General features: G+C 48.5%; 1 protein-coding gene across 2 annotated transcripts in view; it reads left to right on the forward strand.

Annotated features, from left to right (window-relative positions):
• The window catches only part of PCSK6 (proprotein convertase subtilisin/kexin type 6), a 134,387-nt gene that overhangs the window by 72,808 nt on the left and 41,524 nt on the right, over positions 1 to 20,055 (forward strand). For both annotated transcript variants that reach the window (XM_021680644.2, XM_021680645.2), the window contains exons 11-12: positions 3,704 to 3,892; positions 7,753 to 7,889. In XM_021680644.2, coding sequence (XP_021536319.2) covers positions 3,704 to 3,892; positions 7,753 to 7,889 — 326 coding nt within the window. The remainder of the gene's footprint in view (positions 1 to 3,703; positions 3,893 to 7,752; positions 7,890 to 20,055) is intronic.

Consider the following 20,055-nt stretch of genomic DNA (forward strand, 5'->3'; position numbering starts at 1 on the left):
TGCCAGAGCACGGATCTGCCCTCGTAGTTGAGCTGGAGAGAGGTATTCAAGGTGGGAGTGAGAAATACTGGCTTGTCGTGGGTTCCCAGGCAGGGCAGAAAGACAAGCGCAACAGTGGAGGGTTTCCACCGGTAAGCTACGGGCCCCCCTCCCCCCTCGCTTTCCCGGCCACTTGGTTTGTAGGTATCTCGCACTTCTGAAGGTTCACCTTAGACCACTTCGCTTTTACAAAAGCCTTAGTACCTAGAAGAAATCGGAAGAGGATTTCTGCTTTTACCCAAAAAGGGGACAGAAAGCAAAAATAACATTCAGCATGGGTTTTGCAGCAAGCTGTGTGTGATAAAGGCAGGATGCGCCCTGAGCAGCGAGAGGGGGCCCCCCAAACTTCATCCCCAGGAACTACACTCAGCAGCTCAGCATCAAGCTGCCTGAGCTTTGAACGGTGTCTTTGAGCATCTATGCTTTATCTCAATTTATTCTGTGCCTCCGTTAGCAGGATGTGTCCTAAGGTATCAGGAAAGCCAAAGGTTACTTTTTGGGGTCTGGGAATGCTCACACAGGTTTGTTGTTTTTTTTTTCCCCCCACATAAATGAATGGTAATTGCTTCTTTGCTTTACGCCTTTGCTCTCAGCTTGAGAAAGTTTTCATAGGAACGCTCTACTATCAGAGAGCAGGGAAAACCCGTCCTTGAAAATATTTATCTTTGGCTCTGGATTTCACTCTGATGTCAGAAGAGTCTGAGCTTTGTGATTTGGCGAGGGCCTTGGATTGAGTAGATGGGGATCTTGTTTCTACACATTTACAAGATACAAGATGCTGTTACACATTGGAGAGAGGTAGGAGGTCGAAGGAGTTGTGGTCTGGAGGTACTAGGAAGTCATTGTCAGGGCTGCCTGTCGCTGGGAACCCTCCACCCCCTCAGGAGAAGGGAGCTGTTTTAAGAGACTTCAGGATGAAAGAGGAACATCTGGAGTATCAATAATTAAGTCTGAAATGTGGTTCAGCAGGAAGTGACAAGTCTGTCCTCAGAGATCGGTTCAAAGTAGGGCAGTCTCCATAGTTTAAATATCACTGGTTCTGGAGGTAGGTCTTATGGGATTTTTTAACCCCTTGGGGTCCTTTAGGATCCTCGGAGGATGGCCTTGCACACACAGACAACAATTACAGAATTTAATCACAGCACAACATTTTTAGTTACTTTGGGAACTTGAAGATCTTTCTCAGTCAATTTTCACGGTTGAAGTACAACCTCGCCATGTTCGTGGGACAAAGATAATCCCCACACGTTGTTTAAATTAAAAAATAAACTGGCTTTGGAGTCAACTTGCATTTTCTGTGTTATCTTTGAAATAACTGTAGAATGGGGAATAACTTCTTTTATTCCCCCTGTTGATGGTAAGAGTTAATCCTTACAAAGTGATGGCTTTTGATATTTGACTTCCCCTCTTCTACTTGGAGTTTCTATCTGAAAAACAGAAAAATTTCAACTTGACCATCCTGAAACATAATTCAAGTCTCTTGCCACCCCCCACCCCCTTTTTTAAAGGAAATGGAAAATCTCCTGATTTGGAATATTAGGTTATTTGTTCCAACGGGAGCAGAAGTAAAATGTGGGGAAGGCTAACTGCACGTAAGGAGGGTAACAACTCGCTGTCCTTGACTGGCTGTCTTGGGCTCCCCACCCTCCCCTAGAACTTGCATAAATGAGGGGGTCTGGTGCTCTATAACCGTGCCATTTCGTAAGAACTAATTGTTATAATTAGCCTTGTTCCCTGGAGGAAGGGACTCCTAGCCCCCCAGCTGGGGGTAATGTCTCAGCTTTGAAAATCTAACCAGGCTAGAATTTAACACCCGAAGGAGCTGTGGACCGCTTACCCCCAGCCAGCCCCCCCCACCCCGGGACAGCTGCGAGGCAGCCCCTGTGCATTAGACCAACCAAGCTTTCTGACCTCAGGGGTGGCCTAGCAACTAGAGTCCCTTAGCAAGAATGAGAGTGTCAAATGCAAGAAGCTTTTAATAATCTCACAGAGTATTTAATACTCCTTGAGATTTTTTTTTTTTTTCCTCCTCTCCATGTCGACACCACAAGCCACAGGGAGGTGGGCAGGTGAGGGTGGGGTTGGGTTGCGGTTTCTCATACCCTGTTCCTGTTCTCTGAAATCCTGTGCCTTATCCTTAAGATTAAGGATTCCTCGATGGGATTTCAGGTCTATTTCTAGGTCAGTGATTGTTCCTCCCCGTTGGCCAAAGGTGTGAGAGGGATGGGGCAGGTTTTTTTTAAAACTTTGTGATGGCTTTTGTTTCTGCTTTAACTTGATCTTCCTCTTGGGCCCAGGAAAGGTTCTGCATCTGCCGCAGTGGGGGGCCTGCTGACCTGTAAACACAGACAGGAAAATTTGGGAGAAGGCAGTGAAAGAAGTCAGCATCTCTAAATCAATTTATGATGCATGCAAATCATGTTTTCAAATATTTACAGAGTCTCCGAAGGAATTACATCACTGTTTATAGCTGTTTTGATTGCTTTTTTATGACTCAGGCCCAGGAGAGCCAAGCGATGTAATTCCTGAGAGATGCTGAGCCTATGCTTTGAGCCTCCCCTCCTGAGCGGAAAGTCGAGGCGAAATGAGCAAAGCGCTGCCCATAATAAACCGCGCACTGGCTGAGCAGTGGGGAATTAATGTGCTGCTGGGCGGTGGGAGATCTTTCCTCAGTTTGCAAGTGGTGAGGGCGAGCTGCGGTGGCCCAGAATAGACGGGAGTGCCCAGCCTGGATGCAGGTGCAGCCTTTGTATCTACCTCCTCCAGGGAGTGTTAGAAGATTCTGGTGGAACTAACTCGTGAATGATTGGGACTTGATGCTTATCCTCAGATTCCATCCCATGTGGTAAAACTGCCTTGACTTTGTTAAGAGAATTGTCATCCATTCCCATCAGAGGACAGGAGAGGGAGGGGAACCTAGTCTCCAGCACGACAGGAGGGAGGGGACCAGATCCTGTCCATCCTCCGTGACCCTGGTCCAGTCACTGCGGCCTTGACTGGTGCATTTAGCACAAGAGCCCAGCTCTGGCCCCGGGTACCTTGTCGATCTCCTCTTCCTCGGTATCTTGAACACAAGTATGGATCCACACCAGCATCCTTGCGGGACAGTGTGGCACAGAGGTGGAGGCTTGAACTTGACCTCATATCCCAGCTCTGCTTCTCAGTAGCTGTGTGTGACCTCTTTCTGGATGTAATGGATCAATCCTTGTAAATTCTGACTAATGCTACATCTAGTGCCCAGCATGCAGTCCACTCAGGAAATGTTTGCTGTTACTATTCAGCATTGTGACTTATATTATCAAGGCCAGTCTTTGAAACAAAGTAGTCAAAGTAGAAGTTTGAAAGCCTTGCTGACCCCCAGCAGTTGAGGCAATGAGCTGATCAAAGGCTACTTGGAGAGAAGCCGGCTCCTGGGCACTGAGGGCGCTGATCACTGGGTATGTTAGCTGAGTCTGTATGCAAAGCCATTCTTTAAATCTCTAAGCAAGTTCCAGAACAGCAAACATCTTCTGGCTGGCAAGATAGCTCCAATGGGAGCATCCAAGAGGGGCTGGTGCTGTCCCTGGGGGTCCCTGGGGGTCCCTGGGAGGGCCTGAATCCACTGCCCCCCTGCGAGACCTGAAGCCTCTGGTGTGGAGACCTGAGCCCCTTCCTCCTCTTCCAGGAGCATCCCCGTGGTGCAGACTCTTCGGACCACCGCCCTGACCACTGCCTGTGCCGACCACTCAGACCAGCGCGTGGGCTACCTGGAGCACGTGATGGCTCGCATCTCTATTTCCCACCCGCGCCGGGGAGACCTCCAGATCCACCTCATTTCTCCCTCAGGAACCAAGTCTCAACTATTGGCCAAGAGGTAAGGCCGGGCTGGCCTAGCGGGGCTGGGGCAGGGGCTGGGGCAGGGGCTGGGGCTTAACAGGAGGGCCCATCCAGCCCGAGGTCACAGCATCCCTGCGGGGCATCCAGGCTGGTTGGTTCTTCCTTCCAGCAGCTTCCTCTTGGTGACGTTCACACGTACCACCCCCCCTCCCCCAACCTGAAACTTGGCCTTCAACACCGTCCTGGAAAACTTTCGTTTCCAGGCAGGAGTGACAAGGGTTTGTGGTTGCTTTGTTTAACGGAGAGATTTATGGAATCCTGGCTATGACTTAATTGCTCTTAGAAGTGCGCTGAAGATCATTTTTCTCATATTCATTCGGCATCTGAAGTGAGAACGCGTATCGGAGGAGGACTGCCTTGCCTCCCGAAGCTTCGGCACGGTCGTCCAGTTGTACGTAGCGTGGTTGAACTTCTGTGGGCAGGAGGCTCCGCTCTGCAGGAGACGTGGCTTGCGTGGGGCGCCCGGAGGCTGCTTTGGGGCAGGATTCTCATGCATGCGCCTGAGGGGGTCCCTGTTTAGCTGAAGGCCCGAGAAACAGGCTCTGAATTCTTGGGTTTCACGTACAGTTCATGGAAAGTCATGGAGCCACTTCTTCCACGAGGTCAGAAACAAGGAGAAGTGCTTTAATGCATTTGTGTCTCTAGCAGGTCACTGGTGTGAAGGGATTTGTGGGAGCTGGGGGGAGGCGGAGAGGGACTGGGGCTTCTTTTCGGCTCCCTTAGCTAAGAGGCGGAGGGAAGAGAGAGGTTTCAGGACAAGCGAGCATTTCTGGCTCCTGTTGAAAAAGAGCTGGCAACTGAACTGTGTCCCCCGCGACCTCAGGAGGTACCCTGCGATGGCCCGTCCCCGTCCCCTGGGCTGTGGCCCCACTCCCTGCTTGCCCACACTGGGCCCGCTTGCCTCAGTTGGGTTACCTGCCTGGGGCGGCAGCCAGAGTTGGGCTGTAGGGTTCAGAAATGGGGGTCGCAAGAATGCCTCCGTTCGGGGCTGGGCAGGAGTTGCCCTTTTTCTTAGCCCCCTTCCACCCCACCCCTGCTTGGCAGAAGACACAGAGATTGGCCTGCTGCAAGGACAGGCAGATGCCGGCCTTTGTGTGAAGGGGTGGGGTGCTGTGACCTGCACTCCGTACCCCGCTGCAGAGGGGGCTGACAGGCAGCGCCCAGCGGGCCAGCACTGAGTTTGTGGTTGGTGCCCCGGAACCAGCCCTGAGACCAGATCCTGGCTGCATGGGTTCCCAGGGCTTGGCCATCCGGCTCAGGCCCCACCAGGTTAGGTTCCACCCTTGTAGCCCAAGAGCCACAGGGGGCATCTCTCCCCGCTGGGGGTAGGCCGGGGCCACCCTCTGCCTCTGCCCGGAGGAGACAAGCAAGGCCGAGAGCAGCCTGAGAGTACCAGCTGGTCAGCCACAGTGTTATGCTCTTTTGCAACCAGAGTTGCAAATTACTATTACTGGGACTTTGAGAGATTCCATAGAAAAGTCTAGATTTCTAGCATTCCAAGATTGGAAGTCCTCTGCTGCGGGCTCTCGTTCCCCGTGCGAACTCCAGACTGGAGCTGGGCAGACGGGCGGGTCGGCTTCAGGCACCCGAGGCCGGGCAAGTCTCCGCTTCTCTGGGCTCCCGCGAGGTCACCTCCCTGGAGCCCCGTTTGCTGCAGGCTGGACACAAGGAGGCATCCGAGGTGGTGAGCCCTGACTTCGGGGCAGGAGCTGGGTACAGGCACCAGAGGGTGACCTGGGTTGACCGAGAGCTACCGTGAGGCCTCGAGGTTGGGGCGGCCGTGACCTGCAAGGACCAGGGCCAAAGATGGGCTTTGGAGCCCAGAGACTCGAGCTGCTTCTACCCCTGCTCCTTCACTTCCCAGCGGGGTACCCAGCAGCCAGCCATTTCTCCCCTCTTTACCCCTCACCTCCGGAAATGTCACTCTACTCCTGTTGCAGGCAGGATTGCTACAAGAACTGGATATGATGATGCAGAAGAAAATACCTGGCACGTGCAGCTGGCTTCCCGTCCTGTCCTGCTTCCATCCATCTACCTAACCTGGAAGAACTTTCCAGGCCCCCCCCCCCCCCCCAGCATTACCCCCACTGGCTTGCTTGCACTCTGTTTTTCTGACCTCCATTCTGCTCAGGCCCAGCGTGAGCCCCTCCGATGAAAGAGTGGGTCCTGCCAAGTTCATTGGGTTCACGACGACCGTTTGCTGTTCCTGTGCCATCAAGCACATTAAACCTGCCTGGCGGCCACTTGGCACTCTTCTCTGTCTTGGGAATTTGTTTTTTCTCCAAGGCACAGATTTTGTGATTATATCAAGTGTGTGTATTTGGGGATCTATTACCTTCACCTTTCCTTCACATCTCGCTCAATTTGGCAGCTTTTTCAGGTAGCGGTATTTTTTTCACAAAGAGTTAAGTGGACATTCATTAAGTCTTTCAGCCCTTAAAAGACAGTTTGTCTTTGTTCTGTCCCGAGTGTGTTGTGTTCGGCTTGGCATCGTGTGTGAAAATCAGCCTTGACCTTTGCAGTTTCTTAGCAGAAAGGACAGGGTGTGCCCCTTCCCCTCACTCTTCTCCACGCAGGGAACGTTCTCTCTATAAGCATGCTTATACGTTCGTTGGATGTTTAGAGAACACCCAAATCAGGAATCCAGTCTCACATCACACAAAACATGCATCTGAACTTCTGACGAGCAAAAGAGCCCTCGGATTAAGACCCTCTTCCAAGAGATGCGAAGTTAGATGGGGAAGGAAGGAAGGGGAAGGGAGAAGAACTGGGTATTGGAAGAAAGAGGGCATCCGTGAGTTGCTTCCTGTTTCCTGCTCAAGTCAAACAAGAGAAAATGGATCTGGGCTGAAGTCCCAGTCTGGGAAGACCTTGGGGTATGGAGGCTTATCAGAACCCCGGAGGGGGAGGCTGGCTGAGGGGAGGGAGCTCCTGTGCCAACCCCACGCTGCACCCAGGGGTCCCTCCTGCACATACTGGAAAACAACCAGGCCCATTAGTGATGTCATCTCCCCCAAATGCACCTGTTGAAACTCCATTAAGCCCCGGAGAGTCGCAGGCACATTTTTCCTTCTTCGTATCTTCTGGAGAAGAGCACACAAGATCTGGCTCCATGACAGATGTGAAGGTTTCATTCATTCCACAGGCCAGCATTTTAGAAAGGCTTCCTTTGGGATGCCCCCGGGGCATGTGGCCTAACCTCCGTCTGCTTTTGTGCACCCAGGCATTGGTGTCTGGGCTCTGGAGGATCCCTTACTGGGGTAGGAAGGAATCACACACCTTCTGAAGGAATATTTTGGGTGTGGGGGTAGGTTTGAAGGCCTTCTCTGGTAACGTCTTAAACACTTCTTGGTGCTGGAAAGAACAAGGACAGGGGTCAGAATGCCCTCGAGGGAGTCCCAGCTCTGCCGGTTACTGGCTGTTGGTCCTGCCACTAATCACGACACTTGGGATATCTCGGTCTATAAATGAGGATGGCAGGAGGGAGACCATCGCTGGCTGAGTCCCTGTTGGGCAACAGTGAGTCCTGCCAGCCTGCCTGCCTCTCAGAATATTTGGGGGACCCAATGGGATAATGGAGGGGAAGCTGTTGGCCAGGGCTCGGTCGTCATGCAAAGGTTTGAAAGCAGTTACCTGCTTTTGCCTCGGCTGAGGGCCAGGTCTCTTTTTCTTCCGTTCTCAAAGCTGCTGCCCTTGAGGTGGTGTTCAGAGGGATGATTGTAGCGGTCACCCAAGGAGTAATTCCGAGGTGGGAGACGGCCCTCCTCGGACCCGGCCCCCTACCCACCACTCCTTTCCCGACCCTTTTGTGTTCTCACCCCGAGTCTCCAATTGCAGATTGCTGGATCATTCCAATGAAGGGTTTACAAACTGGGAATTCATGACTGTGCACTGCTGGGGAGAAAAGGCTGAGGGGGAATGGACCTTGGAAATCCAAGACATGCCGTCCCAGGTCCGCAACCCAGAGAAGCAAGGTCAGTGGCTCAGAGGAATTTCACACTCCACTTTGTATCTCAACCCTTTTGTCAACTCCAGACTTTTATTTAACTGTAATGTCTCTGGTAAGTCTTTTTTTTTTTTTTTTTGATGGAGGTACAATTCACCATGGAAATCCTTTTTATTTAAAGTGTGTAACTAAATGGCCTTCAGAACATTCATAGCATTGTACAACAATCACCACTTACCTAAATCCAGAACTTTGTCATCACTCCAAAGGGATGCCCCATACCTGTGAATCAGACAATCCCCATTCTTCCAGCCCCCAGCAACCCCTAATCAACTTTCTGTCTCTATGGGTTTGCCTCTTCCGGACATTTCACGTCAGCAGAATCACACAATATGTCGCCTTTCGCAACTGGTTCTTCCAGTTAGCATAATGGTTTCAAGGCTCATCCATGTTGTGGTATGTATCCGTGCTTCATTCCTTTTCCCGACTAAATACGATTTAAGTGTATTATATGATTGTGTATATAATATTTGTTTTATCCTTTCATGAGTTGATGGACAGTTGGGTTGTTTCTACTTAACGGCTATTGTGAATCATGCTGCTTTGAACATCCACATGTAAGTTTTTATGTGGGTGTACGTGTTCAGTTCTCTTGGTTGTATACCTGTGAATGGAATGGCTGGGTTGTATGGTAATGCTCTGTTTGACTGGTTGAAGGACCGTCAGACTGTTCTCCACAGTGGCTGTGTGCCATTTTACCTTCCTACCAGCACGATATGAAGATTTTAGTTTCTCTCCATCGTCATCAACACTTGTTTTATTATTTTCATTTCCTTCTCATTATAACCATCCTAGTGGGTGTGAAGTATATCTCATTGGGGTTTTGATTTGCACTAATTTCCCTAATGACTAATAATGCTGAGCATCTTTTCGTGGGCTTATTGAACACTTTTACATCTTCTTTGGGGAAATGTCTATTCAGATCTTTTGCCTGTTTTAAAAACTGGGTTGTTTGTCTTTTATTATTGGGTCGTAAGCGTTCTTTAAATATTCTGGATACTAGATCCTGACCAGATACCTGATTTGCAAATTTTCCCTCCCATTCTGTGGGTTGTTCTTTCACTTTATTGATTATGCCCTTTGATGCACCAAAGTTTTCAATTTTGATGAAATTCAGTTTATTTTTTCTTTTATAGCTTGTGCTTTTAGTGTCATATTTAAGGAACTATCGCCTGATCTAAGGTCAAGATTGAAATCTATATTCTTCTAAGAGCTTTATAGTTTTAACTCTTACATTTAGGACTTTGATCCATTTTGAGTCAGTTTTCTATATGCTGCGAAGTAAAGGTGCATATTCATTCTTTTGTATATGGCTATTCAGTTGCCCCAGCACCATATGTTTTAAAAAACTGTTCTGTCCTCCATTGGATGATTTTGGCACTCTTGTTGAAAATGAATTGGCCATAGATGTATGAGTTTATTTCTGGACTCTTGGGTCTATCCCGCTGGTCTGTTCACCTGTCCCTAGGGCAGTACCACACTGTTTTGATTACTGTAGCTTTTGTAGCAAGTTTCAAAATTGGGAGCTATGAGTTCTCCAGCTTTGTTCTTCTGTTTCAAGATGGTTTGGGCGATTCTGGGTCCCTCGCAATTCCGTACAAATTATAGGATCATCTTGTTGATTTCTTGCGGGGGTGGGGGAGTAGTTGGAATTTTTATAGAGATTTCACTGAATCTAGTTCAGTTTGGGGAATATGGCCATCTTAACATTATTGAGTTTTCCAATCCATGGATATGAATGTCTTTTCCTTTATTTCGATCTTCTTTCATTTCTTTCAGCATTATTTTGTGGTTTTCGGTCCACATGTCTCGTACTTCCTTGGTGACATTTGCTCCTAAGTATTTTGTTCTTTCTGATGCTATTGTAAACGGAAGGATTTTCTTAATTTTGCCTTTGGATTGTTTTTTTTTTTCCCCCCCTATGGGAAGGTAGCCTTTCATCACTCTCTTTTTGGTTCATAACCATTTCTTGAAGCGATCTTTATTGAATCCCTACTTTGGTCCAGGCACTGCTGGAGGTGATGGGGCTACACCAGGAGAGAAAATGAGAATAATCATTACGTCTTCTGCTGTGGTCACCGAGAGTGGTCTCTGATGTCTTCCTATCTCTCTCTGTTGGATTCGGACTCAAAGTGAAGGGCAGGAACTAGGCTCCAGTCTTGCTTCTCTGTGGAGACCTTTCTCTGAGGTTTGCTTTCATTTTTCTGTTGTTCCCAGGGGCCTACTTCTTGATCACCCTAGAACCTTCTCCTGCTCTGGTCCTTTTCTGAATTTTTCATGAAGCATAGTTTTGGGGGATTTTTTTTTAACCAGGGAGAAGAAAAGAGCATTGACTTGCCTTATGTAAAAAATTGACTTTAAATGATCAAGTCATCTATAAGGTTCCCCTGCCGCCCCCCCACCAAAAATTACTTTCTTTCTGCCTTTAGGATAATAATGACCATCTTGAAAAGACATTACTGTAACAAAGTCTAAAAATACAAAAATGCAAAATTTAAATCACCTGGAATTCACATATTTTAAAAGTAGAAGCTCCTGAATTCTTTTTAAAAGCCCGGGAGTGCCCTGGCCTGCTGTTAAAAGTTAAGGATTAACGTCTCCTGCCACCTGCATCCTCAAGCATTCCCCCGCAGACTTCCCGCGCCCGTCAGCACCGCCCCTTGCCCTGGGGGCCAGCACGACTGAGACCGGCGACCACACCCACACAGATGCATGCATCTGTGGGGCTGTGTGTACAGACGGCACAACTTGTCTGTCCAAGGCCCATGTCTGAAGCGCGGAAGAACATGCACACTGTTGTGATTCTGGTAGATGTTTATTTACACCTCTAAGAACTTTGCAAGTCAGGTCGCTCTCTGGGCCTTGGTGTCCTTGGCTGGCTGGGAAACAGAGCTGAGCGAGATGCTCTCTGAAATCTAAGAGAAGAAGTGCCTCTCTCCAAGGCCGTGGCCCATGTGGCTCATCCACATCCTGGAGGGGTTCTTGCTGGCCTGAGGTTACCCTTTCCCCATTTCTAGCCTGCCCACATCTCACTCCTCTTCCAGACACGCTGGGGCTGTCCTTCTCCTGCAGGGGTGGGGTGGGTGGTGAGATCGCAGGCACCTAGGAGATCCCAGACCCCCAGGACCAGCACTTCCCGTGGCTGGGTGTATCAACATGCAGGTGCTGATGGGGTGTGTTGAGTGGTACCCCAGATCCTGCAAGACCAGATGGCGCCGGGCTTTGTAGGCCATCGCAAGGATTGGTGGGAAACCACTGGGGGATTTTAAGCAGAGGAGAGAGATTATCTGAACTTCTGGGTTAATAGGCTCCCTCTGACAGCTTGGTTACACTACCCTCAAGTGTGGTTGGAGGGGGGAAGAGGCAAGGAGGCCAGTGAAGAGGTCATCACAATAGGAGAGAAGGTGACTCAGACCAGGGTGGTAGCAATAGAGATATTCAAAGCAGTCAGATTCCAAAAGCAGTGTTGAGAGGATGTGCTGACATCAGGTGTGGGCTATGAGAGAAAAGACGAGGCGTCGATGACTCCACAAGTTTTGTTCTGTGCAGTGTATGAATGGACTTAACAGTTTCCTGGATGTGCAACATTGCAAGAGAGGGGGCGCTGGAGAGACGATCAGGAGCTCAGTTTGGGGTGGGGGGTTACCTGTGACAAATCCAGGTTCAGATGTGTACTTGGCCATCAGGGCGGAGGTCCAGGCTGGAAATACACGTTTAAGTCTTATCAGCAAGTAGCTGGTAGTGAAAGCCACAGTGTGGACAAGCTCTCCCAAGGGGCAAGTGGGGATACCCTGGGGTCCTCCAGGGGTGGGCACTGGGAGGAGATCTATTTACACCATGATGATTCTCACAAGTGCAGGTACCGAGCTTGGGGGTTGCCATGGTACCCAGCAGAGAATCATATGCTGCACGCCTCCCCACACCCCTTCCCACCTCCTCAGCTCCCTGCCTCCTGCCCTCATCTTCCGCGCTCATCTCTCGAACCTTGCTTCTGGCTCCTGCCAGGTTCCCAGTGCCTCTGCTGTGTGGGTCATCCCAGGTGTGCAGTGGTCATTTTGGTGAATGAATCTGTGATCACCACGTGATCAGCTGCTCTAAGTGCTACAGCGGACGCCAGCTTAGCAATGCAAGGGTTACCTCCCGAGGGGGGGCCCCCTGCGTGAAGTCCCAACACAGGCCAATGTCCATCCTCGGGCCTGATTAGAACCTGGGTCTCTGGCTGGGTGAGACAGGACCAGAAGAAGCTCTTCTAGCTCTGACCTTTGGTGGTTTGTTGGAATTTGGGGAGACAGGGACACACTGTCACAGAGAGTCTGCACGTTCCTGTGGCTGTTCCTACGGCGGTTCGTTTGCACGAGATTTACCCCGTAGGGAGGTGCCACTCCCGAGCCGGCCTTTACAGAAACAAGGGCAGGCAAGCGGCCTCACCACTGCTCTTTACTTCAAGCCCTTCTTTCTGTGCACAAGCAGGGTGGGTGCCTCTCTCTGGGCTGCACGCTCAGCACACCCAGGCATTAGCGCCTCCTCCCTCTGCAAGAGGTGGACTTGGTCTTGGTTCCAGCAGCATCTCTCCAGGGTGAAGGGAGGGAGGGGAAAAAAGAAAAAGGAGTGAGAACGAGCTTTCAACCAGTCTGCCTTCCACAGCAGGGCTATCCGCAACGCTGACACGTTCAGCCACAGAAGGCGACGCCAGTTGACCAGTTTCCCACTGAGTCCAGCGTTCTGGGGCCCAGGAGAAAGGTGGGCCTGGGAGCTGCCTGTCAGTGTTGTTGGTGCCCAGGGCATGATCGGGCCCAGAGCACATGTCTTTCTGTCCCTGGTTGTCGGGTCAGGGAGGCCTCTCGGTACCAGGTCACCGCCAGCCTCAGTGCCAAGAATAATGCAGCAAATACAAAGACAGGCTGGCCAGAAAGAGCAGGGCTGTTCTCGTTTCTCTACACTGCTTCTGGGACCCTGTTTTGGGGGCGAGGTGCTGGTTCATCTCAATATCCTTCAGATCTCTGCAACGCACTTAATTGCTTAAACCAACCCACCAACCACCAACGCCGCTCCAATGGAGTGCTCTGGAATAGTACTTTAAAATCTCAATTAAGACCAGGGTTTATTAAGTAACCGAGTCTTCTGAATATGCCAGCTCGAACAATCCTCACCTCCTGGCAGACTGAGCCTGATTTATGTCATTCACTTTAAAACTATTCTTTGAAAACTGCGTAGCAGATTAGTCATTCCTGCTCCTCTTCAGTTCCTGGGCCAAGGGAAGGGTGTGTCTGCTCCCAGGATCACTCTCCTCCGGGAGACAAGCAAGGAGTGGAAAGGAGTGCGCATCCTGATTCACAGCTGTGTTGTGTTTACAAGTGGCTTTTCATTCATTCTTGCATTCAGCATACCTTTATTGAACTCTACTGAGTGCTAGATCCCGGCACACTAGGACCTTGCCCCTCACCGGGAAGCAGGCGTGGGCCCGGGGGTGGGAGAGTGGACTCCACAGGGAGCCCGGCATCCAGGGTGGGTGTGCAAGCCAAGCACCCCGCAGACCACCCCAGTTGCCATCCACAGCCTGCAAGGGGCCAGAGCAAAGGTCCCACCTTGCAGAACATCTTCTGGAGAAGTATGGCTGCATTTTAGAAGGTTTCCATCTAGAATGCTCAAAATTTTAAGTCTGGGTCTTTCTTAATGCAAGAAGTTTCAGTCCTCTGGGAAACATGTCGGCCTCAGTCCCCAGCATCTGGTTTAGAACAGGCCTGGGATCGGTCGGATCCTCCTGCCTCCGCTTTTCCCAAATCTGTGGTGTCTTAGTCCGTTCAAGCTGCTGTACCAAAGTGCTGGAGACTAGGTAGCTATCGACAGCATAAATTCATTTCTCACAGCTCTGGAGGCAGGGAAGTCAGAGATCAGACTGCCATCGTGGGCGGGTTCTGGGGAGGGCTCTCTTCCCCTGCAGGTGGTCGCCTTCTCCTTGTCTCCTCGCATGGCAGAAGCTCAGCGAGCTAACTTTCTGGGGTCACCTTAAGTAAAACACTAGCCCCATTCACGAGGGCTCCACCCTCCTGACCTAATCACCTCCCTAAAGCCCCACCTCCTAATACCATCACATTGGGGGCAGGTTTCAACATGTGGATTTGGGGGGGCGGGGTTGCGCCTGGGTGGCTCAGTCGGTTAAGCATCTGCCTTCAGCTCAGGTCATGATCCCAGAGTCTCAGGATCAAGCCCCGCATCGGGCTTCCTGCTCCGCAGAGAGTCTGCTTCTCCCTCTGCCGCTTCCCCCGCTCCTGCGCTCGCTCTCTCTCTCTCAAATAAATAAACAAAATCTTTAAGAAATAAATATATGTATGAATTTGGGGGAATACAAGCATTCAGTCCGTAATGACACCTGACCTTATTGCTGTGCCTTTTCTCCTATAAGATGAGAATGAACACACTTGGCTAAGGATTTGTGTAGAAGGTACTGACCCAGGCCAAGTAATTTAGGATCGGGGCCCCACTCCCCCTCCCGCCCTCCTCACCTCAGAGCCCACATTGGTGGTCACACCTGGGGCACAAGGCAGAGCACCGCTCAGGCAAACCCCCTGCCCATGTAGGCATCCTGCGTGGCCCCCTCGGGCACGGGGAAGCCCCCAGCACCTCCTTGTGACCTGGGGCTCCTGTAAGCACCCGGATGCACGTGACACTGTGGGTCCTCCCCTGCTCAGCTGGAAGTGACTTTGGCCTTAAGGGGCACCAGGAATACCTGTGCTCGGCGCGCTCTCATTCATTCAGCATGCACTTACTTAGCCTGCATACGGGCGACACACCAGATTCTCTGGGCAGGTGCAGGTTGAAGCATGCTTCTTCATTCTTCGCCTCTGCGCCCTACTCCACCCTGAGGGTTCAGCTCCATGCCCTGCACGGAGAGCTTCACCAGTGCTGTGGTTTGTCCCTGTCCCGGGCTCACGCTTCCTTCACAACCACCTGAGGAGCTTGGGCACCTCCCACCCTCTTCCCCCGTGAGGGGAGTTGTGAGGCATTGACTTGAAATGGAAAATATCATCAGGCGTGCTTTCCAATCCTCTTTCTGTAACCGACACCATGTATCATATCCCAGGGCTCCGATGGGCTTTAGTTTCACAAAGTTGGTATTCACAGAGTCGTAAATAGACTGTCTCAGACAATTGATGGCATTTTTAAAACTTCTGTGTCATTTCTTTTGAATGTAGAGAATTCACTTTTTCTCCCTGATTGAAATTTCTCTTTCTTTTTCCCCTTAGTCTTGCCTCTTGATTCCAAAAGAGCAGCAACCCACATGGGCCAGGCTTTTCTTGGTTTCACCAGCATTTCCAGATTCCCACTGATGTAGGGGAGCAGTAAAATGTATCAAAGAGGGGAATGGGATGAGAGTCAGGGCTTCTATATTCTCCATCAGGTACTGTTGTCATTTTATCTCATTGCTAAAAGTCAGTATAGAATCAGAGCAACCCAGGAGCCCCTAGGATTTGCTTTAAAATACTTCAGGGGAGGGGCGCCTGGGTGGTTCAGTCAGTTAAGCATCTGCCTTCAGCTCAGGTCATGATCCTGGGGTCCTGGGATGGAGCCCCGCATCGGGCTCCCTGCTCAGCGGGGAGCCTGCTTCTCGCTCTCCTCCCCACTCGTGCTCTCTGTCACTATTTCTGTCTCTCTTTCAAATAAATAAATAAAATCTTAAAATTAAAAAAAAAAAAACTTCAGGGGAGGGGCGCCTGGCTGGCTCCCTCAGTAGAGCATACGACTCTTGATCTTGGTGTCAAGCCCCACGTTGGGGGTAGAGCTTACCTAAAAAATTTTTAAAAATAAAAAATAAATACGTCAGGGGACGTGGGGTGGGGGCAGTGAGGAGGGGATAGAACCGAGAAAAATGGGCAGAATGGTGATTGTTGGCCCTGTGTGATGGGGACATGGGAACTCACTGTATTGCCTTCTCTACTTTGTCTTTATTTGAAAATTTCCATCATGAAATTGGGAAACAAAAAATATACCTAGGGGGAATATTTCTTCCCAAGAGGTCAAAACTGAAAGACTGTCCTGGAGATTTAAGTTGCACAATTAAATAGAATAACAACGATAAGGTTGCCTGGGAGCAAATATATCTTAATTCCCCATTATGTGTGTGAGGAACAAAAAGGTTCAGTATGCCATGGGAGAGCTAGCTTCTTTGGACTAGGTTATTTGGATTTTCTTTACCCTGAAATCTATCTAGGAATAAGGCAAGGCATCAAACTCTGTGTGTGTGTACATGGAATGGAGTGGGTATCGTGTGTATATATGTGTACATTCAGGTATATATGTATTGTGTGTGTGGGTGGTGTGGGTGTAAGTGGGTACATATGTATGTATGAGTGTGTGTGTGTGTATTTGCTTGTTTTTAAACCCGCATACCATAGAGGTTCAGCTCTGGAACCAGCCTGCTCATCAGATCTATATTCTGCCACTTGCCCGCTGTGGCCCCAGACAGGTCATTGCCATTCTCTGAATCTCGGTCCCTCTTCTGCATAGGGCTGTTGGAAGGATTAAATTTAGAAGTCCGGGCCAAGTGCTTAGTGTTATGTTATTAACATGACTCCTCGTGGCAATCTTATTATGAGTGTTTTGATCCTCATTTTGTGGGAGAGGAAGCTAGTTCCAAGCTACCCAGAAGACCTTGACCGAGCTCACGCAGCCGCAAAGGCAGAGCCTGGACTCGGTGACCGCGGGCAGCCTTTCGTTGATGTTTCTCTTTTTAGCCCTGTGGCCAGTAGTTTTCCTATATCTGGGCATTAGGATATTTTTGGTTGGATTTTTTTATTTTAAGTGTTCTAATTATAAGATAAAGATCAAATCAAATATTGAAGTCTGACAGGTGCCTTGTACTAGGAGCATCTGCTGTGTGCTATGGGCATGACTTCTAGAAAGGGTTTCTCCTGAGAGACTGCTTCACCTGGACTGAGAGTCAAGCAAGCATGATTGCAGGCACAACCCTTTATTTTTTTTGACCCACCAGAGCACTTGAAACACAATAGGCACTTAGAATAGATGGTTACTGATTTTTAAAGGGTTTTCCTCTGTACTGTGTTTCAGGCTTCAATATCATTGAGATAGCCATTTTTCACAAGTCTAACATTTATTTTTCTTTTAAAGATTTTATTTATTTACTTGAGATAGAACAAGAGCGAGAGAGCGAGAAAGAGAGCGTAGCTGCTTAACTGACTGAGCCACCCAGGCGCCCTACAAGTCTACCATTTAAAGACAATCTCAATCAATATTACCATAAAATGAAGGAAGTGGGAGGAACCTAACTGAATGAATATAAAGCTCATCTGGAAGAATGAGCACAGAGAATCACAAGAGAACTTCCCAAAAAATTAAATGCAGGTATTCAATTGTACAGTTGACCCTTGAACAACACAGGGTTAGGGGTGCCAACCCATGGCACAGTTGAAAATCCACATGTAACTTCTGACTCGCAGGGCGCCTGCGTGACTCAGTCAGTTAAGCATCTGACTCTTGGTTTCGGCTCAGGTCATGATCTCAGGGTTGTGGGATCAAGCCCCACAAGGGGCTCTGCAGTCAGTGGGGAGTCTGCTTGAGATCCACTCCCTCTGCCCCTCCCCTGCTCTCTCTCTCTCAGATAAATAAATCTTAAAAAAAAAACACAAAGAACTTCTGACTCCACAGAAACTTAACTACTAATAGCCTACTGTTGACCATAAGCCCTACTGATAACATAAACAACACATATTTTATATATGTATTATACACTATATTCTTACAGTAAAGTAGCTTGAGGAAAGACAATGTCATTGCCTGGGTGGCTCAGTCGTTGAGTGTCTGCCTTCAGCTCAGATCATGATCCCAGGGTCCTGGAATCGAGCCCCGCATCGGGCTCTCTGCTCTGCGGGAAGCCTGCTTCTCCCTCTCCCAATCCCCCTGCTTGTGTTCCCTCTCTCATTGTGTCTCTCTCTGTCAAATAAATAAATCTTTAAAAAACAAAAAAACAAAAACAAAAACAAAAGAATAGCCTGGTGAGGGGCGCCTGGGTGGCTCAGTCGTTAAGCGTCTGCCTTCGGCTCGGGTCATGATCCCAGGGTCCTGGGATTGAGGGGCCTGTTTGTAATTAAGGGGCCTGTTTATTTGGGTGTTGTTTGAGGCCTGGCATCCTGTCCCCATTTACCCACCTATGGACCCCCATTGTCCTATGTGCACTCCAGGGGGCAAGCGTGTGTGTGTGCGCACGCAGTATTATAAATTTTGCTGATACAAAGTATGCGTAGCACACAGTTTGCAAACAATAATAAAATACACTGTTCACATTGTAAATTACATATAGCCCATTGATTCTGAGAGAATGCATTCATTGATTTTTGCCAAACTCTTGTATCTATAACCAATCTGTGGTTGCAACTGATGAACAACTGTCCTTTGGCATAAATATAAGTTAGAACTTGTTTGTCAGTGACGTGGGCAACCTTATTGCTAAATTGGATGATAGTTTTCAAACACTGGAAATATATTGCCTCAATTTTTTAATGCTGTCGCCAGTGTAATGGCTGGCTACAGATATAATGCACTTTTTTTTTTTTAAGATTTTATTTATTTATTTGACACAGAGAGAGAGTTAGTGAGAGCAGGAACACAAGCGGGGGAGTGGGAGAGGGAGAAGCAGGCTTCCCGCGGAGCAGGGAGCCCGATGCAGGGCTCGATCCCAGGACCCTGGGATCATGATCTGAGCCAAAGGCAGACGCTTAACGACTGAGCCACCCAGGCGCCCCGATATAATGCACTTTTAAGTTTAATCTGCATTATGCATATTTCCTCCTCCATCACTTTCTTAAGTCTAGAAAATCAGCAGTAAATCAAGCCCTCTTTTGTAGTGTTTATCAATTTCCACGTGTAAATGCTCCCAGCATGGCTGATTTCAAGCCTCCAATGGGTTGTCAGAGATACAAAGTAGCCACCTGTAGATAGTATTTCTACTGTATAAGTAGAATAAATGTAAGTAACTCTCAAAGCATGGATAGTGACAAAATCCAGTAAAATGATTAGGAAGTGATGATTTTTGAGTATTTGTTATCTTTATTTTCAATATGATTTATTAAGTATAAGTTTATATCATTTAGGTTTTTAAAAAATTTTTTTAATTTTTTAAAAAAGATTTTATTTATTTATTTGTCAGAGAGAGTGCGAGAGTACAAGCAGGGGGAGTGGCAGGCAGGGGGAGAAGCAGGCTCCCTGCTGAGCAAGGAGCCCGATGCGGGACTCAATCCCAGAACCCTGGGATCATGACCTGAGCCGAAGGCAGACATTTAACCAACTGAGCCACCCAGGCATCCCATATTTTTAATAATGGCTATATTTATCAATCAGTTCACAAAGTTCCTGAAAATGTTGACAATCAATACATCAATGCAAACCTGCCCTGGCACACCACTGCTTATTGGGAATCATATAAGTAAAGGACTGTCTTTTGGAATGAGTATCTTTAAGAGAGATGCATTCAGTGTATGACCAAGGCTCAGACCCTATAATGTGCTCTGCCCCCCAACCCCCAACTCTTCGTTATCCCAACAGAGCCAGCCCATCTCTGAGTAGAGCCTCAGTCCCTCCCTCAGGACTAGACATCACAATCAGGGGCTCTCATTTCCTTGGTTTATTTTTTCTCAAGACCCACTCAGAAGGATAAAGGTCTAATTGCTATTGGTTTAACTGCTTATTTAACAAATCAAACTATTTTTCTGCCTAAATGTTGCTAATCAGTAAACAGTTATCGTTTGAATTCTCAATATGCTAAAAAGTCACTTTTCCAAGACAGGGAGTTAAAAAACAATATTTGGTATTAAAAAATTGCAATACACAGGCAGACACCTTCTTTATCTCTAGCATCTCAACCCCCATAGTCAGATGAAAGCAGACAAAGCTTTATACTATCATAGCCTTTATATATGAAGAGTGCTTACAAATCACTAAGAAATATGCAGAGCACCCCAGTAGAAAAATCAGCAAAGAGCCTAAAAAGACCATTCATAAAGAAAAAATACAAATAACCAGTGAACAAAAAATATTCAGTCTTTGTAGTAATTGAAGAAAATATAAATGAAAACATGGGAGGGTAAATACTGTGATAGCAAGCCAACAAGCAGAAGTTCCAG

Source organism: Neomonachus schauinslandi, chromosome 9 (assembly GCF_002201575.2).
Source record: "Neomonachus schauinslandi chromosome 9, ASM220157v2, whole genome shotgun sequence".
Lineage (NCBI taxonomy): Eukaryota > Metazoa > Chordata > Mammalia > Carnivora > Phocidae > Neomonachus > Neomonachus schauinslandi.